Genomic DNA, 27,075 nt, shown 5'->3' on the forward strand with positions numbered 1-27,075 from the left:
CCTACAGCAAATTTACAGTAAATTTAAGACAATTTATGACCTTAATTTCCCAGATTTTAATTGTACTGCATCCCATTTTCTCTCTTTTGATTTCTTCCATAACATCTCCATCTGCGTTGATTTGCTGCCCCACAGTAGACATAATTTTGAGTACAGTTTTCTTACCTGCATTCAAGAGGTCTTGAATTTGAAGCCGTCTGTGTTTTTGATGTCATCGCCATATTGTAGTGTGTTCCCAATTAATTCGAATTGCATTCTCTTCCTAGTTCAAAGTCAATTGGTTGTATGACTATATCAAGGGATGCTAAGAAACATGTCAGCTGGAGTGTGGCTTTAATTTATAGATTTGATAGAGAGATAGACAGACTGATTGATTGATGGACAGATTTATAGTAGATCAACATTGAGTTGTTACAAACACACTGCCCAAACAGCCTAAAAGGACTTAGCTTTGTTTCATCAAACCTGGGCAAGAAGGTAAAGGCATCATGAAATTATGAATCAGGTGTGGTCTGTACATGCTATTTATTGTTTTGTTTTTTTTGCTTTTCTTTTTATTCCAGAGAGGTATTGCTACTTCCTTGTTCCACAAGGAATACAGTGCTATTAAGATTTTTTTTTCTCCATTATCTCTTTTGAAAGTTGGATGAAAATGTTCAGTACAAGAGAAACCATCGTTTACAGGCAGTAACAAACTGGTTTGGAAAGGAGGGATACAGAGGCTTTTGTTTGCTTGTCTGACCACAAGGGCAGTTTCGTGGATTTCAGGAGCACAGGCTGTCAGGAGCAAAAGCAACACTACAAATGATCCTTAAGGACAGGGAAAAAAATCTTATATTTTGCTTCCAATTGTCAGCTCACACTTCTAGTGGTGGGGGTTGAATTCCCTGATCATGCGCCCTCGATGTCCTTGCACCACAGAAACCCACACACTCATAGACAAGCACACAAAGCAGAAGCAGGCAGAAACCTACTTTGTCCCATTTCCCATTATACCTCAAAGCACACCGTACTGTGATAGTGCAGGAGTGCTTGGTTTGAACTGAGGAATTACACTGAGGTACTGTTATGGGATGCAGGGACTCTGTGGACAATTGACTCCCACTAGAATGAAGGCCAAGCAGACATTATTCAAATTGAGTCTTGTCTCCAAATGAAAAACAAGGCCATTTAATTCACTTCAATCTGGAAGTCACATACAAAACTGGGCGACAGTCAAACAGTTGCTTCACGTGATAGATAATTAAATAATTAAAATATAGCACTGGGATTTCCTTGGCAGGGGTTTTGGTCTTGCATCTGACCATGTGTGGGACTTCAAAGGGCATAGAACAACAATATTGCATTCTGTTCACTGGTTTGTGAAGGACTGGAGTACTTTATTGATTAAGTATGTTTGTGTGTTTGTATTGCACAGTATTAGTTCCAATTAAACAGGTGCCACCAGAATATTAATTTATAGTTAACATTAATTAAGTTAATTAATTCTGAGCTCCGACTACAACTTAATTAGATCCAATACTCATTTAAGTAGTACAAGTGTGCTTGTGTTTGTTTTTAGGTCTCTGCTCATTGACCATTTAACTATATGTTGCTTACCTATGCAGAACTTGGCTCTTTGCTCAAGTGGAAATACTTCAGTGAACCTGGTGAAAGCATATTTCTGCTTGATTCCCCTACTTTATAAATTGATCATTATTTTGGGGAACATTCAAATGCTATGAACCCAAGCCATTATTGTGTATCGTCAAGTATGTTATTATTATTATTTTTTTTTTGGTTTTCATTCTGGTACATTTAAAGTTGCAGCAAAGGGATGCCACACTTTGTGTCTTGATAAATCTCTTAGCAACAGTGCACACTTGAGAGCAGGCTGACCCAGTGAAAGTCGAGTCTAATTCCTGTTCAGATGCCATCATTCCATCACCGACGACAGGTGGCTTTGAGCCGGAATGGTTTAAAATACAAGTTCTCACTCGGCAGCATCTTTCCAACCTTAACAATCACCAAAAGAATAAATAGGCTTACGTTTCTGTCACACTATTAAACAAAACAGGATTTGTAGGACAAAAAAATTAAAAAATTAAAACAATTCAGTGACACTGGGTCAAAGGACAATGCAAACTCCCCAGCCTTGTTCTAAAAAGACTGCACAATGTTTCTGTCTGTATGTTTTACAATGAAAGCCCAACAAATCATGCATTCTGTATGAGAAAACGAGAGCCAAAGGCATCCCAGCCCTTTGTACACTAAGAGAAAACTATGCAGTCACATGCTCACATGTCTCCACACACAAATCTAACAGCACAAACAGCTGAAAACTTTTTAATTGACCCTAAACAATAGAGGCAGTGTGGTTCAGTTCATAGGGATGAACTACAAGGTCCCGTTTGTCATTCCCTGCTCAGATAGTGGCGTTTTAATGACACAGGACTGTTAACGAGGGGATCTGGAGAGATGGGATTGGAGGTTTAGGGATTGCAAAAACCCAAACGTCTGCAAATGTTTGTATCGCACTCATCGGCTGAAAGCAGAACACATTTTCTGTGGTGTAATGAGTGCTGGCAAAATTCAATATAAACAGTTTATAATCAGATCAGTTTATAATTCGTTTTTATAACTATGCGACAGACTTACCTGCCACCGTGGGCAGAGGAGCAAGTCGTAAGATGAATCTCTGATTAGGCAGATTGATCAATAAACTTCTGAATCACTAAAGTGTCACCCGGAACGAAGGGTAGTCTCCACATAGATTAGGCTGCCTCCATTGTATTTAGATTCTTCCTGAAAACTAAAAGAGAAGAGGATAAGGATTCACTGATGTGATCCGAGTCTCTGTCAAGACCAACAATCTAGGAAGGTGTCGACTCAAATCATAGATGCTATCTCACCCCCTCAGAATGACTGGTCAAGGTTGATTGTTTCAGCCCTTCTGAAGTTCTGATACTTCTGCCTTTTGAGTCCCATTGCATGTAATCTTTTCCCTGGCTAGACCAAGGGGATTTCTGTGGACCTATATATAGACCCTTATCATACGTCACAGCCTGATTTTGGGACAGAGATGAATTACAAATTACAAATTTCATGGGTTGAGATAAAACGAATCTCTCCTGTAAAACATCTTATCATGTATGTGCAATCCAACACAAAGCACAATATACAAAAGTGTGCTCTAGCTAAAAGTGGATTTGTTAGAGTACGTCATGAATATGATTTGTGCAAGCATGATCGCCACTTCAGAACAGAACAGAACAGAACATCATATACCATGTCTTATTCCATGACAGAGAATTAATTCACATATTAACAGACTATTCTTTGGATAGCTTTATATATTGGAACAGATGGATAGTTTACTGAAGTTTACTGGCTTTGTGTTGCTTGCGCAATTACTTTCTTGTTCATTGACATAGAGACAGTTGTTTTCAGTATTTTGTGATTTTTCTCTTCATGCAGCAATGCCAATCATTACACTTTTCATCTGAGTACCCAAAGGCTATGTGGGCAGGAGCAATCATCCCTGCTGTACAGAGAGATCAGGATTCCCTAGCTGACTTTACCAACTCTATCTGCCTGGCAGATTTTGAACCTCAATTGGAAAATTGTGGCCAAAGTCGAAAAGCAGCACAAGTCTGCCATCTACACATTGCTGTACCTTTTTGCAAGAGCAATGGAGCTATAGAGCTCATTTTCTTTATTTGTTGTTGGCCATTTAAAATGGACTCGCAAAACGCAAAAGACCTTTCAGCACATTAGCTGCCCTCCTCAGGGGCACAACAGTGTATCCCGCATAGCCAGAAGACATAAGCCACCAGTGAAAATACACTCCTGGGCTGACAAAGACCTGTGACCTGCTCTGCCAAACCAAACAGTCGGGTCAGGACTTTCTGGGAGCGCACCGTGTATCCTTCCTTTATTGCAGTCCTACAACCTCTACTCAGGAGCAGACAATACAGAAAACAAACTCCCATTAACCCGACACCACTTTCCTTCCCTCTGCCTACACTCCATTGTGAAAGAAAATGGTATATTGCTACTGCCAAGGGGACAGAGAAGACCATCATCATAACACACCAAAGCTCCCATCTCTGCACAGATCATCCAATTCTGTAGCCCTTAGCCATTCCCTGTGAGGGCTTATGAACATGTGTTGTTCTCCTGTGTAAGTAAATTTTCCTTATGAAGGAAAGAATGCCATTAAAATGTCTTAATCTGCACACTGGTGGTCGTTGTCTTGTCACAATCCCCACTCTAATGGCAAGGGCCAGTTTGTTTGCCTAATACATGTTTGTTTGCTTGCTTCTATGCTCACAGTCTAAGAAGACGGAATACCACACTGACCATGTTTTGTTTTGTTGTGTTTTTTCAGTTTATTTATGTTCAAACTGAGTTCTCCCTACTCTTCTAATGGCACTGGTCTTCTAGCTAAATGGCAGAATAACAACTCATAACTACTCTTCTCGGGGTTATAGCTAGGGCTTTGAATCCATTACAGAAAGCATTATACAAGGTGCTTTTCATCGGCTAAGACATAGCCTTTCATTAAATCTGTTAGAAGATCAACTGAACCATGTCCGCTTACTTAATCTGTTAAAACTTATTTACAGCATAAATACTTTCATGACACATTATCACTGTCTAGTACAAAATCTCATCTGACATGAGTGGGGTGGGGGTAATACCACTGGTCCATATTCAGGTACAAACTTCATTAATCAGTGGCAAACCTCTTCCATGTGTGATCAGCTGATCTCATACTCAGAGCGGTTCAAAGCCCTAGTTACAACACAATGTTCTGGAACCATGACTGACAGGAGCCTGCCCTGCTTGTGCTGAGAAGCTCCTCCAAACCCAGTAGAGGCATCGTCCCCGACCACCAAGCCACGGGCGATTCCTGACTCTTGGGGCCAGGGCCGGAGTGGCGGCGCCTCCTCTACACTAGCAGTAACGCACTGTGCAGGACAGCCCACTGAAGAAAAGAGTGAAAGCATCAGAGCTCTGGTCTACCTCCCCCCAGGACAGAGCCGCCAGACAGAAAACCCCAGTCTGTAATTAACGCCAAGGCCGAGGCGGAGAGGGCAAGCGTGGTCACAGCGAGCGTCAGACACGCCACAGGCCGGCTTCCTCCCTCGCCCGTGTGCTTGCTTGTCCAGCTTTGAAAATGCATTCGGCCGCTCCTCCTCCCAACTCCGCGCGATCGCCAGAGAAGCAGGTACGAGGTGCTGATTCTGGTCGGTCTGTGCCGCTAGCTGCTCTCGTTCAGTTCCTGTGAGAGGACTTGGAGGCTCTGTGGACAGATTCGCCCTGGAAGTCCTAGGCTGCCCTCTGAACCCAGAGCCGCTTTCCTGGAGCAGACCGTGCAAATGTAGTCCTCGTTCTCTGCCATCTCGGCCGAGACGCCCACACACACCTGGTGGAACCACTCGTCACAGCCGCCGTCGCACTGCACCCAGTCCACCTGCGCAGAGAGGGAGAGAAAGAGAGAGTGGTTTGTAGGAATGTGTAAAAACCACTGAACAGAACTACTATTTTTGCAGTACTTCACTGACATTGGAATCTACCACCAACGTAAGCAAAAATGTACATTAAGTGTTCGTAAAATGATTGACTTCATTTTCTCAGTGAGAAAATCTAAAGAAATTGAACTGAAGAAGGTTACAGAGGAGAAAAAGAACAGTAACTATAAAACATCAATCTATAGATGACATCTAGTGTTGAGGGGGAAGTCCAAACTGACTTAACTAACCAAATATTCAGAATTAAATCCCAATCCCCAAGATTGTGCAAAACATTGCCACTTAAGTTTGTTTGTTTATTTAACATTAAAAGGTGACGTCCACCCTCATACACTGTCTCTTATCAACAAAGTATTGAAGAGGTTTCATCAGTTCTCCTTTACAAATGTGACTCTTTGTTGCCCTCTAATGACAGCTAACTGAAACTCCTCACCTAAATTGTTTATCATTAACCTCAATGTCAGGAAAAACACACAGATATTTCAGTTTAGAAATGTCATGGCACAGCTGAATACAGGTGCCACACTGACTCACCTTGTCCTTGCAGGGCCGCTGGCAGTTCTTGGCAGCGCAGATGGCATTCTCGTCATCCGAGTCCTCGGCGCCAGACCAGTCGTACTTGGAGGGGATGTCCAGCACTTTCTTCTCTCGCTTCTTCTCCAAGCTCTCCTTGGCTGCTTCCGCCTTGGCTGCCGCTTTCTCTTTCCTCTTCTTCTCCTTCTCCTCCTTGGCCAGGCGCTTGGCCAGCTGCTTCAGCTCCTTGGACTTCTCCGGGCTCAGCTTGAGCTTCTTCTTCTTGGGCTTCCCCTCTGCCTTCTTCTGCTCCTTGGACTTGGCCCGCCCCTCGCCGGCCAGCAGCAGCTGCTCCGCCTTCTCCAGTTTCCGCTTGCGCTTCTTCTCTGAGTCCTTGGCCTTCAGCTTCACTGGCTTCTCCACCAGCCCTTCATCCTGCTGCGGAGAGGCAGAGGATTGGGTTAGAAGACAGACACAGGTGAACACCGCACAGGTTCAGCAACGTCACATAAAACACCCGACTGCTTTGGAACTGCACAGATCGTCTATTGAGCCTATACCTCCATGACCTGCAGGAAGCGCTCCTCTGAGGGGGGGTGGGTGGCCTGCAGGATCCTCCAGATGTGCTGCGTCTCGTCCAGGGAGACCTCCAGCAGGTCGCCCACCATCATCAGCTCCTCCAGCTGTGCCTTGGCCGAGGGGGACAGCTCCAGCACAGGGGGCTCCAGACTGCGGGGCACCAGGGGGGTCTTCCTAGGCTGCTTCCGTGGGGTCCCTGTACCTAGAGAGCACAAGATGAACAGCATGAAACACTACAGATGCAAAGCACAACACTATCTCTATGGTGTTACACATTCTGACAAGGTCATATTTTTGTTGTCAGTCCCACTCTGTGTAGCACATGGGTTTCTAACGTGTGGTTCCCGGACCACCGGTGGTCTACGACGGTCCTCCAGGTGCCTGACTGAAGTTAGGTCAACTGCAATAGCTCCCATATAATGATTTTCAAAACATATATATTTTTTTTTATGTTCCAATAATATGAATACAATTTGTGTTACTGGCACTTAGAGATAAGCAAATACTTTTGGGCTGGGTGGTCAGTTTGAGAAGCACTGGTTCAGTAGACTGGTAAGGGGGGCGGTCTGAGGGTGTCTTACTCTGCGCGCAGGACTTGGAAGCGGAGGAGTAGGCGTGCTCGGCGCAGAAGGAGGGCGTGACCGGCCACATGTGGCTCACCACCTCCTCTGACTTGACGGGTATCTCCTCGTCACAGAAGAGGTTTGGCTCCAGGCTGCTGAAGGGCTTCACGCTGCCCGAGTCCTGAAACACAGACAGGGTCATTGAGACCCAAATCTACAATTTGAACTGAACACTAGGAGGGTGACAAACTGTCAGAACAAAACAAAACAAAAACAACACTATATATATATATATATATATACAGTGGGGGGAAAAAAGTATTTGATCCCCTGCTGATTTTGTAAGTTTGCCCACGGACAAAGAAATGATCAGTCTATAATTTTAATGGTAGGTGTATTTTAACAGTGAGAGACAGAATAACAACAAACAAATGCAGAAAAATGCATTTCAAAAAAGTTATACATTGATTTGCATGTTAATGAGGGAAATAAGTATTTGACCCCTTCGACTTAGTACTTGGTAGCAAAACCCTTGTTGCCAATCACAGAGGTCAGACGTTTCTTGTAGTTGGCCACCAGGTTTGCACACATCTCAGGAGGGATTTTGTCCCACTCCTCTTTGCAGATCCTCTCCAAGTCATTAAGGTTTTGAGGCTGACATTTGGCAACTCGAACCTTCAGCTCCCTCCACAGATTTTCTACGGGATTAAGGTCTGGAGACTGGCTAGGCCACTCCAGGACCTTAATGTGCTTCTTCTTGAGCCACTCCTTTGTTGCCTTGGCTGTGTGTTTTGGGTCATTGTCATGCTGGAATACCCATCCACGACCCATTTTCAATGCCCTGGCTGAGGGAAGGAGGTTCTCACCCAAGATTTGATGGTACATGGCCCCGTCCATCGTCCCTTTGATGCGGTGCAGTTGTCCTGTCCCCTTAGCAGAAAAACACCCCCAAAGCATAATGTTTCCACCTCCATGTTTGACGGTGGGGATGGTGTTCTTGGGGTCATTCCTCCTCCTCCAAACACGGCGAGTTGAGTTGATGCCAAAGAGCTCGATTTTGGTCTCATCTGACCACAACACTTTGACCCAGTTCTCCTCTGAATCATTCAGATGTTCATTGGCAAACTTCAGACGGGCCTGTACATGTGCTTTCTTGAGCAGGGGGACCTTACGGGCGCTGCAGGATTTCAGTCCTTCACAGCGTAGTGTGTAACCAATTGTTTTCTTGGTGACTATGGTCCCAGCTGCCTTGAGATCATTAACAAGATCCTCCTGTGTAGTTCTGGGCTGATTCCTCACCGTTCTCATGATCATTGAAACTCCACGAGGCGAGATCTTGCATGGAAACCCAGACCGAGGGAGACTGACAGTTATTTTGTGTTTCTTCCATTTGCGAATAATCGCACCAACTGTTGTCACCTTCTCACCAAGCTACTTGGCGATGGTCTTGTAGCCCATTCCAGCCTTGTGTAGGTCTACAATCTTGTCCCTGACATCCTTGGACAGCTCTTTGGTCTTGGCCATGGTGGAGAGTTTGGAATCTGATTGATTGATTGCTTCTGTGGACAAGTGTCTTTTATACAGGTAACGAGCTGAGATTAGGAGCACTCCCTTTAAGAGAGTGCTCCTAATCTCAGCTCGTTACCTGTATAAAAGACACCTGGGAGCCAGAAATCTTGCCGATTGATAGGGGATCAAATACTTATTTCCCTCATTAACATGCAAATCAATTTATAACTTTTTTGAAATTAGTTTTTCTGGATTTTTTTGCTGTTATTCTGTCTCTCACTGTTAAAATACACCTACCATTAAAATTATAGACTGATCATTTCTTTGTCAGTGGGCAAACGTACAAAATCAGCAGGGGATCAAATTATTTTTTTCCCCTCACTGTACATATATATACAGGGCAACTGTTTTTTTTTCCCAAAACTGGAACATTACCCCTGCATTTTCTTTTTTTTTTTTTTATGTATTTATTCATTGCAGAGACAGTGATATAGAAAAGGAAGATTTCATACATGACACTTCATTTCCATAACATTGATAGTTGCTAATCCACCTGGAGGGTGCCATACCACACTGCATTTCAGAAATGCACTCCTGGAAAGAACAATATTCTGTAGAGTTAACTTTGCCCTATAGCAAGACAATTCCAGCACTGAGTACAGGGCGGTCTCACTCGGACGTCTGGGCCCAGCCTGGTTTGATAGGTTTCACAAGATGTCACGGAATTAGACATCCAGCAGCTCAAAGCGATAATCCCTTCTAAACGAGAGTGAATTTCTCAGTGACCGGATGCCTAAACTGATGAGTATCAAATCACCTTCATGTCATAACCATATGTCTCGCGGATGTCCTCGTCAGAATCTGTCTCTTCGTCGTCATAATCCACAGACTGCCTTGGCGAAGTGGCCACCCCGCCCATCACCCGGCTGAAGCCAGCTTGCTGAAAGGTCTGGATGTGGCCCTGGAGAAGAGACACCCACAATGAGCTCAGAAACTTAAGTGTAATTTTAATAGACCTAGCATTTAGAGAAAAGAAAAAAAAATCTAAGCAAAAAAGGGACATTTTCTAATGTATTTTAGTGTTGAGTTTATTGACCCAAAAATATTTCAAGGTGGCTGGACCAACAAAACCCGATATCGGATTTCAGAGAGGGACAACAATTGCACAACTCTCGGCAGAGAAGTGAAAGAGCAGAGGTTTAGAAAGGTTTAGAGAGAAGGAAATGCTTAAATAATCAACTGTTAGCTCAAGCAACACTAATACCTTCACCTCGCTTAGCCACAGTAAATTGCATCTCAGGGAGTAATATGTCACTCAGTGTTGCACTGGGCTGAGGAGAGCAAATCACATGCTGTCCATTTAAATACGTTGGTGAAATGCAAGGGTTGGCAGAGGAAGTGTTCCTTGTGCTGAGCTTACGGACACCTTAGTTAATGTATGGACAGAAACAAGGGCACTCTTTACACCACATTAGATACTGTATGTGTGTTCTGCAGCACCAAATAGTAATTCAATATTTTTCACGTCTCCATTGACAGGACTGAGGAGTTGGAAGACTAACCCTCTGGCAAGGGGTTCGACATCCTAAGTACAAGTAAATGGTGCCCCCTTGTTGAATTTCAATTAAACTTTCCAAACTTGGGACACAAGCAAACTGCAGTGTGCACAGCAGGTGAAAATGGCATCGGTCATCAAATAAAGTCTCCATCTGCGCATTAGATCTCACCTGGAGGTCTGGGTTGGCGGCGGCCTTCTGAAGCTCTGCATTGATGATCTTCTCAGTTTTCTCCCGTGCTGCCTGCTCCACCATGCGCTGGCTGAGCACAGAGAGCTTGGCCAGGGCTGACGACAGTTCGTCGGTGGCCAGCGCTTGCCGTGCCCGGTCCTGCCAGCCCATGGCCCTCTCGGTCAGGCACTGTAAGGCTTCGCCCTCTGGCAAGCGCACTGGCAGCTTCTGCAGCGACACCAGCAGCGAGAGGATGGTCTCAAGTCGCGGCCGGCGGGAGCGCTGGCAGAGCGGGCAGAGGAACTTCACTTCCTTGCTCTGCCAGCCCAGCCCCTTCTTCTGGGAGCCGGTCTTGGGCAGCGGCACGCAGGCGCTGTGAAACCAGTCCTTGCACAGTTCGCACTGCAGCATGAACCCGCTGGCGGTCTTGCGGCACAGGCAGAACTTCACCTCCTCGATTCGGTCCGCCATGGCCATTTTGGCGAGGTTAGCGGCCCGTAAGGAATGCATGGATTCGACTTCCTTCTGCTCCTTGGTTTTGAAGGCAGCCACCTGGTGGAGAAGAACAGGATATGTCCCTCAAACCCCATCCTACTTCCCTACACTGGAGTTTAAAACATGTCAAGACATGGTCTTTTGAAGCCACAGTCACATTATACAAGATCATTCTCAGGGACAATATTACAAGTCCTGAGGTTCACTACAAATGTCCCAAAGCTGCAAGGCTGTGCTTACGACAGTGGCAGGGTCCCGGACCTCCTCGGCACCCTCTTCCAGGTCACTCAGGCCCTCGAGCTCCAGGTCTCTCTCCTTCTCCAGCAGCTCCTTGGCTCTCTTGCGCTTGCTCTTACTGTTGCCATACACCCCGATGTCAAGGCGGGGGCTGAGGACCTGTAAAGACCCAACAGTGATTAAAACCTTACATGCCCCAAGCAGGCCACATACCTCCACGCAGGAACATTTTTAAACATGGGCCTGCTCATTTATTAGACAAACTATTGAATTTGATACAAAGTATGGGGTACGCTGGGAAAAACACTGAATAGGAATAAAACCTTAATTGTATTATTTTTCTTATTGAAACAATATAACAACTTACAATAAACCCAACCTCCCAAGAGTTGTCTGGCACTTAAACAAATGTGCGATAGATCCTCATTAACAGAACCCCACACTGTTTCACAATGAATGCTATTATCATTTTAACTAGGAAATCTCAAGCCCTTCAGTGAAAATGTAAAACACAGAACAAGATGGCTTTTAATGAGGATCTTGGCTTCTTTAGACAGGACTGTGGAGATGACACCATGACTGAAGAGCAGCACAGAGGAAAACAAGGCCAGATGGAGACCCTCCCCCACAGCACTAACTCGTCTCCAGGGCCGTGCGGTGGCGAGCGAGGCCTACCTGAAGCAGCGTGTAGGTGGAGTTCTTCTTGAGGAAGGTGCGTGCCGTCCTCTCCCTCCAGGCCCGGGCCGCGGCCACCTGGGACTCCACCTGCGGCAGGGGGTCCAGACGCACGGAGATGGAGCGGCCGCGCGCCAGCAGGCTCTCCAGCTGCTCGAGGTAGGCGTAGTTACTCCCGTTCTGAAAAGCAGCCGCGTGAGACTGGAACGGGGTTGTGGACACACGCATTCATAGATATATTAATTTAATAAGCAGTTTAAACAGGATCAATCTCTTCCCAGTCATTTCAGATTACATTTTAATGAGGGCACTGATCTCCACAGAGAATTCCCTGGGGGTCCTCTCTGAGAAAATGTAAAAAGCCCAGAAACCGCTGTAGATGTTTTTACTCTGAGCTGTATGTCTTTGTTCCCTTACCTGGATGGCTTCCACTTTGGCAGTCCACTCTTTGGCTTTCTGCAGAGCCTCTCTGAGTGCCAGGACATTGGGCAGGTATGCAGGGATATTCTTGGCTTCCATCACGATGCTCTCCAGCGTGGCCATGCTGTGGCGTGGTCTACAACACAGAAACATGAGGAGATATAGGATGTTGTATTACTTTATTTCCTATTGCCTGACAACCTTTGAATTATGTCACAAATACGTTTTCAGTTAACCTGTGGTTGCATGAGAAGTTTGTACATCTAGGATCACACAATAAAATAACAATTAACTTCCCAAGATATGCTTTTAGGAATACGGGCTATTCCATGAGGGCGTTCATTGTGTGACAGAACTACAGTAACAGCGAAGTGTACTATTTATAAATATCGTCACGTACACTTTAATGAGAAGTCCAACTCAATAATAAATACATTCAAAATAATAATTAGAGTACAGAATATCAGACCACTACTTTAGACAGTGAGCTGGCATTCATAGCAACTAAATTCAACCTGTGCTGGATGCAGCTTTGAAGCGCTCCAGTTCAGATTTGCAAATGTAAAAAAGGCCAATACGGACTTCAAAGTTATACTAGAATCTGAATACTTTGATGACATTAGCAGTGGTATCTAAAGGACATATCCGTAAGGTCTTTACATCTTTTTTTGACGTGACCATGCAGCCTGTGTGAAGCCAGTGATTGGGCAGTGCTTACCTGGCCTGCAGGCAGGTGCGGGCCTTGTCCTCCCAGCGCTCGGAGACTGTGAGGATCTCCTGCAGCTCGGCCATGGCTTTCTCCACGGCGTGGTGCGGGGCCAGGCCCACCCCCGAGTCGATGAGCCTCTTCATGAGCTCCAGGGTGACGCGGTGCGGCTCGCTCAGGGTGAGACGCACCTCGTCCAGCCAGCGCGCCTGCTGAAGCTCCTGTTTGAGTCGGGGCAGCTCGGGCAGCTCCACGTCCAGCCCCCCGCCCAGGTCCAGCAGGGCCTGCAGCTTGCAGGAGTCGGGTGTCTCGTCGGCCAGGGCCGCCTGCGCTCGCTCGTGGAAATCTTCCACGTTCTCCAGCAGCTCCTGAGACGGGGGAAGGAAAGGGACAGGGGATGCAAAGCTGATGAGGCAGCAGAGCTCAATACAGTATTACCAGGCTAAGACATTAAGATTCAAACCATATTAAAGAGACACTTTCTACACCCTCTCTCTCCTGCTTTTGTCATGAGCTGAAAACCTTGAACTTTGACCCCAAAACAGATTTCTGCATGCATGAGCTGCAGCCACTGGATCAACACACTCAGTACAGAAGTGTACAATATACTATGCATGTTGTGCCATTAGAAAACTATGCAAGATGTGGAATGTGTGCCACTCCTGTGAATGACCACCAAAATGAGGATTCAACAATTAAGACAGTTTTTTTTTTTTTTTCTTTTAGGGAGAGGTTAGGCAACTCCTCCTTCAAGAGAAATATAATGTGTTCAATGCAGAGTAAAGCACAATGGCAAGTAGGTGCAGACAGGACAGGACTGCGAGAGACGAGAAGACTGACCTTGACAAGGCGCGCCTGGCTGATAACGCAGGGCAGGCGGAAGAGCTGCTGCACGAAGGCCTTCAGCTCCTCCACGGTCAGCTTGCTCCGGGTCCTGCTGCTCTCCGACCGCTGCCTGCTTCAACACCACAAACACATGACTTGGTGAGCAAATGAGTGGCAAATGCCGGATGCATTTCTCTAGCCTATGCTGTGATCGGGCGAGTACACACTGGCTGACCTGTGCCTCTGTTTGTGGCTGAGCAGCAGCTGGGCCACCGAGGAGCAGGTCTCAGCCTCCTTCACCATCTCGCGCAGCCTGCGAAACAGGTTGTTCTCGGGGTACTTCCGATCTTCTGCATCCTCCAGCAACACCTTCAGTTCAATCAGATCTGGAGCAAAATTAAGAGGCAAAAATCAGCATTAAGAAAGTCCATCCAGATTAAAATCTCCAACCACTATCAGAATCCAATACGTTAATTCTGTATACCACTACTGTGGAGGGCTACAGTCATTGAGATTGAGAAAGAAATATTAAGTAGCTCACCTTTCTTGTTTTTGTGATCTGCATCCAAAGCCTCAGTCACTCGTTTAGCCCAGGTGTCGTAGGACTGCGCTCGAGACTTCACACCGTACAGCATGGAGGGGAACTCCTCCAAGGCGTACCTGTACCTGCAACACCGAAATACAGCCCATTGGCAGAATTTAGGATGAGTCCACGAATTCACCTTTTGAGCTCTGGAGACCGTGGGTTTATATTCTGTACATTAGGTGACTTAAGGTGATTTGTTTGCATTACAGGGGAACCCCAGGGTGCCCATATGTGGCAGTGCCACTCTCACCTCAGGCACTTGTTGCTCAGCGAACAGCTGCAGAGCTCAGCGGCGTGGTGCAGACACACCAGGCGCTCAGGGTTGCAGGAGCAGGTGAGGGCCGACAGGAAGCATGTGGTCTTGCATTTCTCACACTGGCGCTCATCGTCCGGGACCAGCTCAAACACCTCCTGCTCCGAGGCCAGGACACCCTGCCACCGCAGAGAGGGGGTGGTCAGACACTTACAGGCCACATCAATGTGTGCAGAACATTGCCTGGCACTAACCCACAACAAGACATGGGTGCATTTGGGCATGGGCACAAAGTTCCATTGCATGGTGTACCGGGGGTTGCAATGAATACAGATAGACAGATATGAATACATACAACTTGACTATAATTAACAGCTTGTTCTTAAAATGTAATGAAGAGAGCATGCTAGTTCAATAATCATTAAAAGGCTGATACACCAGCACAATGTTACAACCTAAAAATATCAAGCCAGGGCTTAGTGAGGCTTTGTTCATCAGTGTGTTAGAGTACAGCGTTTCAGAGTCAAGCGAGGAGCCCACCATCTGCTGCACCGCCTGTCGGAGCCGCGTCTCCTCGTCGATCATCTCTTCCATCTCTCGGAACACGGCAGCGGCTAGCTCCACATCCAGACTCTCCGGGTCAGCGGCCATCTTGCAGAGGAGCTCCTCGTGGGAGAAGACGCAGTACCGGTGCAGCCGGCGGTAATGGGCCACACACTGACGCCCCATTGGCAGCTGGGGGGAGAGGGACGCCACAAAAATTACCACCAGCAACTTCAGCTTATACAGCTCCTTTTTTACCTTTTATATGTTTTTTTTACATACATTTAAGCAGAATACTTTCACCCCTGTCTACATTAGCAGAAACATGTTTTGAAGTTACAGAAATGACCATTGGCACAATGTCTGTGGAGTAGTGGAAAGTTGAATCAGTACAATGAGTAGAAATGATGGATTCTGCTCCCTACCCAGTCTGCAGTGCAGAAGTTCACCGCTTCAGCAAAGTTGTAACCCTGGTTGAAGCCACTGTGATACGCCCTGGGGAAGGTCACAACAAACTCTCCAGCACACTGATTCGTCCGGAAAACCTAAGCCAACAAGACAAGGACGAGTGAAATGCAAAACTCCAGAAACAAAGCTTTGTTGATAAACTTGACATTAGAGACAACCTTGAATCATGTGTGATGTTTTCATGCCTATCTTAAATTACATTTTTCTTCCTGAAACACATCAGCAATCATTATCCTACTATTCCTTATTAATGTGTAGGTTAATGAAGAAATAAATTACATATTTAACAGCTTTAAAACTACATCATACTTTGCACTATTTAAATCCTGCACAATATTCGATTTACAATACTATTTACAGCCTTTACAATAGACAACGTGGACAATACATTTTGACTTTCAGACTCCCAAGTTAAAGCAGTGTGAAAATGGTTTCCGAAGCTTCATTAGGTTTTTAGCTCTACTTGCTACAGTTAAGCTGTGGTTGGCAAAATGACTTGCAGTGTTGTGTGTTTGGGGTTTAAACAGTTTGAATGAGGTTACCTTAATAGTTGACTTGACGCACATAACCTGAGGTGCATTTTAATTGAGGGTTTCATTAGCGCATGAGTTTCCCTGTATCACCCTGAGCCTGCAGCACTGCGTTTTAACTCTTTAAACTCAATTTAAACTGACTTTAGCTTGACTCTTAGGTTATGTGACTAAGCAACATAGAAAGACACAAGTCAGCTATATTTGAAACATCAGTATGCATGTATAAAATGAGAGGTGAAGAGTCTCAGTGCTGCAGAACTCAAACTAGTTCAGCTAGAGTGTATATTAATCTGGGTCGATCCTCAGCATCTAGAACGGCTGGTTTTATAGATCTTTATATTACAGACAGGGACTCAACATGGGACTCAGGTTACAGAACTCAGCCCTGGCTGTCACTGACTTACAGGCACTCCATGGTCCATCAGGACATTGGGGTTCATGATGGTGACCAGCTGATGGAGGAGGTCAGGCTGGGAGTCGAACAGCTCAGGAGCAAGTTTCTTCATCACGGCCTCCAGCTGCTCTGCTGCGTGGGCCGGGACTCCGTACCACGTCTTGGGCTCTCCCCTGGGAAAAGACAACACCACCGGCCTGTAAAGTGTCTGATGTAATTAGTGTGTTAGAAGACCTGTACAGGTTTCTCAGCGATGGGGCTGTCGTGATCGTAAAATCATAGACAGCTCATCGGATTCCCCCTCGGCCGGCTCACCAGTGCAGGAAGTTGATGGAGTAGCTCCAGTGGTCCTCGATGTGCCAGCAGAAGGAGGAGAAGCACATGCCCACGTACAGCCAGGGCACCTTCATACCGGAGATATCCACATTGATGTGGGTGAGCACGGACTGCTCCAGCACTGGCATGTTGTTCAGGTTCCAGCCCGAGTTTGCGTACTCCTGAGGGCAGAAGAGAGGGTTACACGGGTCACTCATGTCCCACTTCTGGCCCTGCACTGAATACAGACATATCCCTTCTCTGTCTCCTTTGCCTGATTAGAACAAGCAAGGCTCCCTCATTGTCTGCTAAAATATGTGAAGTTAAGATCTTCACGATTTCGGTGCATCCTCTGCAGATGATGTAAAGCACAGTCCAGTGTCGCCCCAGGGCCTGGCACCATTACCTCCTCGTCTGGCAGGAGCTTCCTCTTGCCGTCCCGGACAGGGAAGCCACTGCCCACGTCCTTGGAGCTGATGTCCGCTCCGTACTCGACGATGACGTCCTCCTCGATGCTGCTCACCAGCCGCCAGAACTCCTTCTCCACCAGCTCTGTGGGCACCATCTGAGCCCCCAGCGCCACACAGAGAGGGAGGGAGAGAAGAATGGAGGGCGTGAGAGAGTAATTTGAGTTCCAAAGGCTGATATTAACTGTGTTTCCCTTCTAAGCCATAGAAAAACAAAGGAAATCTTTGTTGTATAGAGGCCATTCATATTTTAAATATGTACCGCCCACACCACCCACCTTTATTTTTTTCTTTTTGCACTACCTGCGCAAGCTAAAGTAAAAGACTTCAGCTTGCCTATTAGTAGAAAATGGTTTAATTAATTTTTCTGGTGGTTACAAATACTTTTTAAAATTTTTGTAATCAATATTCCAAATGAGCATCACTTAGATTAACTGCTTTCTGTAGCACATCCTCTCCTGGGAGGGAATTACCTTCTATTTTCATTCAAAGTGTGCAACGCTGTATTTTATTGCACATTTCCAACTCGGTGAAGAAATTTGTGTGCCCAAGCAAATATTGTTTGCTATCAATTAATTTACACATGCTGAGGTTTCTGAATTATGAACAATTTGAAAACAAATTAATAAAAATTAGAAGAAATTGTAGGGTAAAGGAAAAAAAGCTAAAGCATTAACAATAACAAACACATCCCAATACAAATATGAAAACATGGAATGACTGGAAGCCCAAAAAGCACAGGGGAATAAACAGGTGGCTATACAAATACAACACCACAGTAATGCAAAAAATAAATAAAAGGCTTACAATTAAAAAAAAAAAAAAAGATCAAAAGGCACCTACATGTACAGGCATGTTGAAATAGTCTGACTTGAAATGGTCTGCCATCTCTCCAAAGCTCTGCAGGGAATACTCCCTCACTGCCTGCTCAAACCCAAAGGCCTCCCGGGGTTTGCTGCACTCCTGGAGCAGAGAGAGAGAACACAAGAAGACACAATAACCCCTGAAAATAAGAGAGCTTTCATCATAATGAAACTGGACGCCCCTTTTCAAATACTGGAAAGAAAATGTATCAATACAAACTGTATAAATGGTAATAAATTGAAAGACATTTGGCAATGGCCCATTCCTCTCTCACACACACAGGGGAGGAGAACACCTAAACTAGGAGAGTTCAGTGCACAAGAGATTCACAAGTGAAACCCCAACACTGTTAAGCACCAGTGATATTTCATTATCGCAAAGCATCCCACCAGCAGAGGCAAATTTAGGGAGGTGATGTGAGAGCAGTTTGATCACAGAACAGAAAAAAATCTTTGACCGAATGAGAAGTGCCTCAGCTCTTGCTCTCAGTGCTGTTTAGATATGATCAGGTTTAATCAAAAACTGATTTGGAATTATACTAGAGATCTCAGTCTTTAGTAATATAAGAAATACCTCATGTAAAGCACAAACTCATGAGAGATTTGTACCTTCTATATCTATCCAACTGAGAAACCAAATCTTCCAACCTTCAAAACAAAATAAATAATCTAGAGAATTAAGAAGTGAAGGCCCAAGATGTGAAGAAGTGGGTCATGTTTTTCCTGGAAGCTTCTTACCTCTGCGACACACTTGGGGCAGCGCCAGTCTCCCTTGGGCACATCTTGAAGGGGCGGGATGAGGCAGAAGGTGTGGTAGCTGTCATCACAGCCGTCACACAGTAACAAGCGGTCCTCCTCATCCCCACGGCCACATGCCAGACACATATAGAGGTCAATCTGCAGAGAGGCAGCGATCTTCAACACTGCAGCCTCCACCACTCCACCAGGAGCTGTGTGCACTCCAGTCATTTACAGTGTGTGGTTTTATACTACTACTTTGGTTTTGTTTACAAAGTCAGTGAGCAACATTGCTCTGTTGTGCCAACAATCACTTGTGACACACACACCCTTTCGGAGAGATTTCCAAATATCAAATAAACAAGCCACTGTGACACCTTTCAGCCCATTATATAATGCTCAGTGCAACCCAGGAGATAGTGAGAAGGCAGAGAAGAGCCCCTGCCCAATTATTTCAGTCTCTCCCAGCCCACCGTTTAGTACAATTTACTTACAAAGTTAACTTCCAGCGTCTCCTTCCTCTGCCGCATCTTAATGGCAAAAGCTTGAGACTTGAGGTGTCGCTGCTTCTTGTTGAATCCATCATCTTTCAATTCAAGAAAAAGAAGATGAACATAAAAACAAACTGTGCACACAATTTACAATATAAGTTTCAGCCTTTACTAGCAAACAGGAAATGATACAATGTTTTTTCCTTTCATTTTTAAAAAACTGTCTTTGCCTGCTTCAAACTTCAAATATTTAAGCACTAACTGTACAAGTTAATTTTGAGGGGAAAAAAGTGTTCAGAGCTTAAAGCACTAAACGATGGAAAAATAAACTATAATCCATTCTCATCGGATACACAGTAATTTGTCAAATTCTCTCAATCTGCACAATATGCCTGTCCCAAGGCTGCAATCTTCTGATGCACTAATCCATAATGCACTGAGCTTATTCTGAAATAAAGTGACATACCTGTGGGGACAATTTCCAAACCCATCACCTTGGGGCTGGTACCAAATATCGGCAGGTTCTTCAGCTCTTTGCTGTCCTGCTAAAATAAATTGGAATAGAAACATGAACATTCAAGTAAAGATATAAAAGACAAAAACTTGAACAGAGCTATCTTATCAACACTGAATACTGTGAATGTAGTAAATGTAAAAATCTCACACAGACAAAAACATCTACAGCACCAAAACACTTCCCTATGTTGGATTGCTCAGTGTAACGCTTTGAGCTGAAGTTGACTGGTGGTAAACAGATCTGTATTTGAAACTGGATATGATAAACGGTAGAAGACAAAACAAAATATATTAAATTATTTTGTCTGATGTACACAGTCTATAACCATAACTTATTGTTTATGGTTTAATCAATAATCATACTAAAAGCTGTAACAGAAACTGAAGTCCAGTCCTTCTGTCAGCTGCATGACTGTCTCTGTGTACGAACTTACACTGAACTACATTTCATTATCTGGGACACAGTCCTTTCATTCACCTGTCTCTCTCCTCTCAGTTCTACAATTGTTGGAAGCCCTATATTATTCCCCGAGGAGTCAACATCCCTTTCCTTATAGTACACTTGAATAAACTCATGACTCATGCCTTGGCACAGATGCTCCAAGAAACACTGCAGTTGTTGCATGCGTGCCCACTGTGATGGGCCACTGGGAGGGAGGGGGTTAATGTGCAACTGTACAGTAAAAGCAAAAGTATCTCAAATTCATACACATTTAAATTCCCTCATTAGTCATTAAAAAGTAGGTACATAAACATATAACATATAACAAGATATGCTGTATAAAAAGATCCAATATGGACTGTGTTCAGATTCACTTGTTTTTTCCTCCAATGAGAGGAAACACTAATAAACTAACTGTAAATTAAACTTATCAATACTACATTTTTGTATTATATTTAAAAAAATATGTAGTATTTTTCCATCTTATGAAGGGAAATCTCAAAACAAGCTTTATATTTTAGAGCTCTACAAAATATATTAACGAAAAATGTAATATGAATAGTCTTCACTGCCCTGCATCTTCCATTAATGAGCACATGCCACAGCCATCGTTGACTCAGAAGAGTTGTCCAGATGTTTAAATAAATTAAATTACTCCAGAATGAAAAATCTTGCAAATGCAACATGAGATTTAACAACATGATTTAGTATTTTGCGATCAGGGCAGCCAATGCCTTTCAGCAAATTAGATTTGTGGACATGAACACAAAGGTTAGTGCTGCTTTGAGAACATTGCACAAAATACCTTGCATTATTAAAAAGTACAGTACAATCCAGACAAAAGCTGATATGTTCCACTGTGAGTGTGACATTAGTGTAGACCCTGCTCTGCCTCCTGCCTGTCCTCTGTTACCTCAGCCGATTTCAGGCGCCTGGAGCGCCGCTCTGGGAGGGGTTGCCCTGGTGGCAGCAGTGGGTCTTTGGCCCGTGTCCTGTCACAAGGACTGTCCTCCTCCTCCTCTTCCTCCTCGCCGCCCCCTTCCACACCCTCCTCCCCTTCCTCTCTGTCCTCTCCCTCCTCATAAAGCTTCTGGATTCCCTGAGAAGGGCGGAGCACAGCACAATGGACCAGATCAGCGGAGCACGGGAGCCCGACCCCCCGCACTCACACTCTGTTGATCTCTATAAAATACACACTCTCAGAAATGCAATCTTGTGCATTCATCCCTGACGCCACCTATCTGAGCCTCTGCAGAGGGATGACCCTCGCCTGGGCTCTAGTGAGGCAAAGAGAATGATTATAATTCACCACCCAGGTTTTGAAAACAATAAAATATTACTTGTCATGCAATCTAATTGAATAGAAGTTTGACCGTTTGACTGGCACTTTTTCTGAGAATCTTTATCAACGAATATGCGTCTTACCGTTAGTGTGGCTCCAGACTGGAAGAGCTCGTAGGGGTACAGGATTCTTTCAAAGTGAGAGCGCAGCAGAGACCCTGTTCCCTTTCCTTGAGGATAGCCCATCCTGCTAGCCACCTTGGACCATTTCTTCCCTTTACACACCATCTCAAAACCACCTTCCGCAGATACAATCTAAAGGACACACAAAACATTGTTTTTATGCTTAGTAATAAAGTTGATTTAATGATTTCAGAATCTAATACCATTGCACAGACAAGTGTTTTCACTCTGACTGTAAGGGTAGCATGGTGCTAATAATATCAGGAGGTAGGGTTCAATTCCCATGCACTCAACAACCCATCTATCCTGTGTGGGGAATCGTGACCACTTCCACCAGAGATGGGTAAACCTTCTTGCCAATGCAAATTTCTGTGGGAAACCCTGAATATGGAGCATCTTTATGGCGTACTGAAATACCACATACCTTACTGAGCAGGTAGAGGTCGAGGATCTTTCTCTCCACATGGGGGATTCGGAGCATGGAGCCCTGCAGCTCCCAGAACTTGGCAATCTGATCCAAGAAGTTCAGCTTCACTCGAGTCAAGGCCTAGAAAGGAAGATGTGAAAAACATTCAAACGGTGTGCAGATGTAGCTTCAACAACTTTCTTTACTGAATTCAGACAAGTTTCACGTAGTTTAAATTCCAGTTCTCTACATATTTAAAACAAAACTAATTGCCTTTGGTGTCAAAGTGCTTCCCTCAGCCAGAGAGATGATTCTGAAATACAGGAGCGGGCATTATTTTGATTTGATTTCTGACTCCACTTGCCCAAGTCATGTCTGTGCAAATCTGTCTTTGCATGCATTACCACAACGGTTCATATCCCCTCATTATCCATTATATCCACCTCAGAGGAACCTTTTGGGAAGCCGGTTTCACTAGGATCATTAGTCAGAGTGACAAAGAATCCCAGTGGAATCTACGGTAGAAAACTGGCTCAAAAAACACAAAAGGAAAGGATAAAACACAGCTGAACACATGCTGTCACGCCATGGCCACGGGCGTCTCTGGTGTAAGCAGACAGATGTGTACAATCGTCAAATCAACAACAAAAAAACACTCCTTGTTCTATAAACTCCAGTAGAAACTCACCATCCCTGCACATCACAGCTTAGATATGAGATATGAAACTATGTCAGACAGAATTCCTTTTCAGCACAGAAAAACAAACTGAACATCAGTCTTGCTTCCCTCCAGTAGTGGAAAACTAAACACAATGTTAATGAAGATCGCCCTTTCTAAAGCAAAGCTTTCCTGTAATCATGGAAAGTAGATGACCCTTTCTGAGTAATGTTTTTATTAAAATCATCAGGGAACCATTTCATATTGTGCTAGCTCTGGAAGATGTAAGTTTCTCTTGAATCGAACCTTTTAACTAAGCAACAGAAGATAAATATATGAGGATTATTTAGAATGGTTGGAACAGCACCAGAAGATCGTGTTGGATGTGACACATTACCTCCAGTTCATTCAGCCTCTGGACTCGGGGGTTGAAACGGAAATTTCTCACATCGCAAGCAAAAGGAGGCTGCCAGTCCTGGAGAAAATGAAGAGGACAATTAGGTAATATGCAGGCAGTATTCTCCAGTGAGATACTCCACAGCATGAACAACCGGTCTCTGCAGGAGTTCATATACCAGCCCAGACAAGGGGTTTCAGGAACTAAAATTAGGTCTATACAGTGTATATAATTACCCTGACTTTTCTGTAAAAAATTCTGAGTTCAGTGCAAACACCATTAAGTCAACAGGATTTACACTATTGAGCAGTTGCATCTGTCACCCTTGAGAACACAGTGTTCTTTCCTCTTTCGATCTGAAAATGTGAGCGAGCAGAATGAGACAAAACGGCCAACACGAGTTAAGAAATGTTCGTTAGCCATGACTCTATAAACGTGCCCACTGAGTTTCAGCAAAGATCTACAGCGTTCACTGGCACGTATGTTCAGAGACAGGCTTGAAGTTGGTCCTGCCGTTTACCATATATGCTATCATTACAGATAATAGGGAAGAATTTTGTATTAAGACTGCATTTAGTTAAAGGATAGTAAATCAAACTCACACAAATACTGCTGGTTACATGATTATGACTGTATATGTACCTTAGTTGCCAAAGTTGCATTCACAGAACTGTTGCATAGGCCACAGTTATTCAATGGGACGAAGGCTGTCAGTCTGCAGCCTATACATCATTTATCCATCTACAGTGATTTAATGAGCTGTAACAAAATCCAGTTTTTTAAACCCACAATTAAGGCTGTATTAAATGTGCATGCAATTAGAAATCGATATAGCAAATTTTAAGGTAGTTAATTAGACAAACACTGATACTGAAAAGCTGATTAAATATTTATTGGTGGGATTCCCAACAGATATATATATATATATAATTTTAGTGCGGATTTAGTTTATTAAAATTAATTAATTAGACTGGTTTCAGTCAATTTTAACTGCTGTGGTTTGAAATTTGAAAAAATACTGGTTTTTAAATATATATTCTGCAAAAGACAAACATAATGTGCCACATTGGCATAGTACACAGGCATAAATCACAAAAACTAGAGAGCAAGGCATATCTTTTAGACATTGACTGATTAATGTAAACAATTTGCACTATTTGGTTCATGTCAATTGTACAAAGGGACCAAACTGTATAATTAATAATAATGTACATATATAGAGAGAGATTTCTCTCTTCACACAATAATATTTTGACGGTCAAATGTTATACTCCTGTGATATCAAGGGACTTTTTTGCAAGCTGAGCAGGGGGGAGATCATGAGATTTGTATGGGATGTGTGCATCAACTGGTTAGTGGGAAATCGTATTATCTATAGTGTAATGAAGTGATAATGAACCTGCATTTAAATACGGCAGCAACACATAGGGAGGGCAGGCATTAGACTGGGCTGTTTAGAGTGACGTGGGCCTGCACTTACAGAATCAAATCCCCACATATGGTCACTGCTTTCAATAAAAACACCAGGTCGGTTAATTAGTCAGGTCTTTCGTGTTGTGACTTCATTATATTCTGGGTTTTGAACCAAAAAGGGTTAGGAGGCTACATTGGTATTAATATAATAATGTAAAAATAGTTCATATTTAAATTAATGCCCCCCTCTTTCTAACATTAACAGAGGTACTGTTTATTTTTATACGAAACTGATTACAAAAATGATTGTCTGTGCATTTCATTATATAACTTAGAAAGCAAATAGATTACGAAAAGGGCTAATCTTGAAAGTTGGGTTTGATTGTATAATAGTGTAACTGGTTCAGATAAAGTTATATTTGTAAATCCTGGCCTAGACTCCCTTAAATGTAAATGGCCATAAAATGTAATGAAATGAAATGAAAAGAAAGCTTCCTGCAGCCTGGATTGTGCACAGGCCTGTGTTTTTTAGGGTGGGATTGGGGGGTATGAGGGATTGGACCTAGCTTTCACTTTGGATACACAAATGGTTTCTTGTTTTATTGGATGGGGGCGGGTGGGGGTACCTATCATTGCCATAAAAATAACCAACCCAAATCCATGTAATTGTATACCATCGAGTAGCTCCTTAAATATCCCAAAACGGCAAAAAAACAAAAAAAAACTGGTTACCTCAGGTGGGCGAATTTTGCAGATGCCAGTTTTCTCGGCAATGGGTCGGATCTTGTTAATAAACCCCAGCGGGTCCGAGAAATCCTCCCAGCTCGGCTCAAACACGGGGCACTCGGGCGGGGGGACGAACTCCGCGTACACGGACATCCTGGCTCTCGGTTCAGGGTCAAAGTGAAAGGTTTCAAGTTGCAAATCGCGGTCGATTCCCCTGTATATCAGTCCAGAAGGTGCATGATTGAGTTACACAGAGCACAACATGGTCGCTCCGGCCACTGCTTTTCTTGAACACTGTGATTAGTGATATAAAAAAAGTCAATCGATCGTACTGACGTCCTTTTCCATAGACATATGCATTATTATTAAAAAGTCATGACTGCGATCATTGCACATAATCCTGATGATAGATAAGCAGATGTGGGTCTCTCCTGTGGTCCTACATCACCAGGCACTGCGGGCGAGCCCAGACCCCCCTGCGCAGTGCAGACGGACGGCTACCTGGGGCGGAAAGACCGATCAATCAAAGCCCCTATTTCACCCCCAGAGTGGAAACCAACTAATTGCAAATACCAGGTTAAAACACATTAACAATACAGCTGTCCCAAAGCAATCGTGAATCTTGACACGGTCCGAGTTAATGTGAACTCGTTACAGGAACCATACATAGATGATTTATTCAATTTATTGTCGATGTCTCCCGATGTATCATGATTTGTAATCCGTTACTTTGGGGGTCTTTTTGTTCAAGCCATTGAAGATCTCATTGTTGGTAATCCCCCCCAAAAAACAAAACACGTAAAACCTTCAGTTTTTTTTTTTTCCTATAAGTTTTTTTCCCCCTCTCTCAATATGTTGGCCAGTTCATCCTCGAAGAGTAACAACAACAATGCAGAAAGTCCATTCATTACAAAAGAAAAAACGCTAGCAAGAGAGATCCGGGAAGCACAACAAACAGTCGCGTATCGAATATATTTCTGACATGATGGTGATTGTCCATGAAATGGAAATTATTTAATTGTTCTTTCTCGTTTCTTTCCGTGTATCCAGCCTCGCTGCAGATCCATGGTAGACGATGCACATCCACTGCCTCGGCCACACTGAACCAACTTAACAAGGTACTTCAAGAACCGAAAAAAAACTTTAAAAAACAATACAGAGCCTCGGATATCAACTTACAGATGTACAGCCCAATCTAAAGTATCCCTTAATTGCTTGACTACTTGTTTAGCGATTTATTTCCGTTAAGTTCAGTGCGGTATTTCGCTCAAAATCCCATCTTCCTTCTTTCTACTATCACCGTACCACCCCCTTAGCAACAACAACGTACTCCTCCTCCTCTCCCCCCGGCTGACAGAAAAAGTAGAGCCTTCTTTTTGACCATCGTAACAATACTTTGATCTGACTCGTCATAATTGTGTGCATGTGCACAATTATCCATATGTAGGGGTATTTTTAATTAGAAAAAATATGTTTTTGGGTGAATTTATGGCGTGGATGGATATAATAGTCGAGGCGGTGTGCTGAGGTCAAATGGAACGCTTCCGGTGCCACGGGCTTTACACGGAGCGGAGAGGTTGTACTTCCGGGGCGCAGTGGGTTTGCGCCGCTGTGCTGCGCTGGGAGCCCGTTTATCG

General features: G+C 44.1%; 1 protein-coding gene across 4 annotated transcripts; it reads right to left on the reverse strand.

Moving 5' to 3' along the window:
• Positions 1–316: 316 nt before the first annotated feature.
• kdm5a (lysine demethylase 5A) lies at positions 317–26,760 on the reverse strand. 4 transcript variants are annotated; one of them, XM_066724294.1, is made up of 28 exons: positions 25,445–26,760; positions 23,300–23,377; positions 22,263–22,385; positions 21,800–21,970; positions 21,288–21,473; positions 19,883–19,961; positions 19,420–19,511; positions 18,926–19,084; positions 18,168–18,287; positions 17,264–17,422; positions 16,858–17,039; positions 16,553–16,715; positions 15,573–15,692; positions 15,145–15,339; positions 14,602–14,783; positions 14,307–14,431; positions 14,001–14,151; positions 13,781–13,895; positions 12,953–13,308; positions 12,232–12,370; positions 11,815–11,994; positions 11,143–11,298; positions 10,408–10,959; positions 9,498–9,641; positions 7,190–7,352; positions 6,590–6,810; positions 6,051–6,467; positions 317–5,458 (listed from the first exon to the last, which is right to left on the reverse strand). In XM_066724294.1, the coding sequence occupies exons 1-28, from the start codon at positions 25,589–25,591 to the stop codon at positions 5,246–5,248; spliced, it is 5,088 nt and encodes a 1,695-aa protein (XP_066580391.1). In that variant the 5' UTR covers positions 25,592–26,760; the 3' UTR covers positions 317–5,245. The 4 variants fall into 4 exon arrangements, with proteins under 4 accessions (XP_066580391.1, XP_066580390.1, XP_066580393.1 ...); XM_066724293.1 differs by having other exon boundaries at positions 11,815–12,015; XM_066724296.1 differs by lacking the exon at positions 21,288–21,473 and having other exon boundaries at positions 11,815–12,015; positions 19,883–19,958; positions 25,445–26,759.
• Between the last annotated feature and the right edge of the window lie 315 nt (positions 26,761–27,075).

The sequence above is a fragment of the Amia ocellicauda genome, chromosome 15, assembly GCF_036373705.1.
Source record: "Amia ocellicauda isolate fAmiCal2 chromosome 15, fAmiCal2.hap1, whole genome shotgun sequence".
NCBI classification, from domain to species: Eukaryota; Metazoa; Chordata; class Actinopteri; order Amiiformes; family Amiidae; genus Amia; species Amia ocellicauda.

Excerpts from the sequence above, each read along its gene's own strand:
- kdm5a (XM_066724293.1), bottom strand. The coding sequence starts at position 25,591 with ATGTCCGTGTACGCGGAGTTCGTCCCCCCGCCCGAGTGCCCCGTGTTT. Across the intron at positions 22,386-23,299 it reads AGAGGCTGAATGAACTGGAG|GCCTTGACTCGAGTGAAGCT; the intron begins GTAATGTGTCAC and ends CTTCCTTTCTAG. Across the intron at positions 12,016-12,231 it reads CCAAAGTGGAAGCCATCCAG|TCTCACGCGGCTGCTTTTCA; the intron begins GTAAGGGAACAA and ends ACCCCGTTCCAG.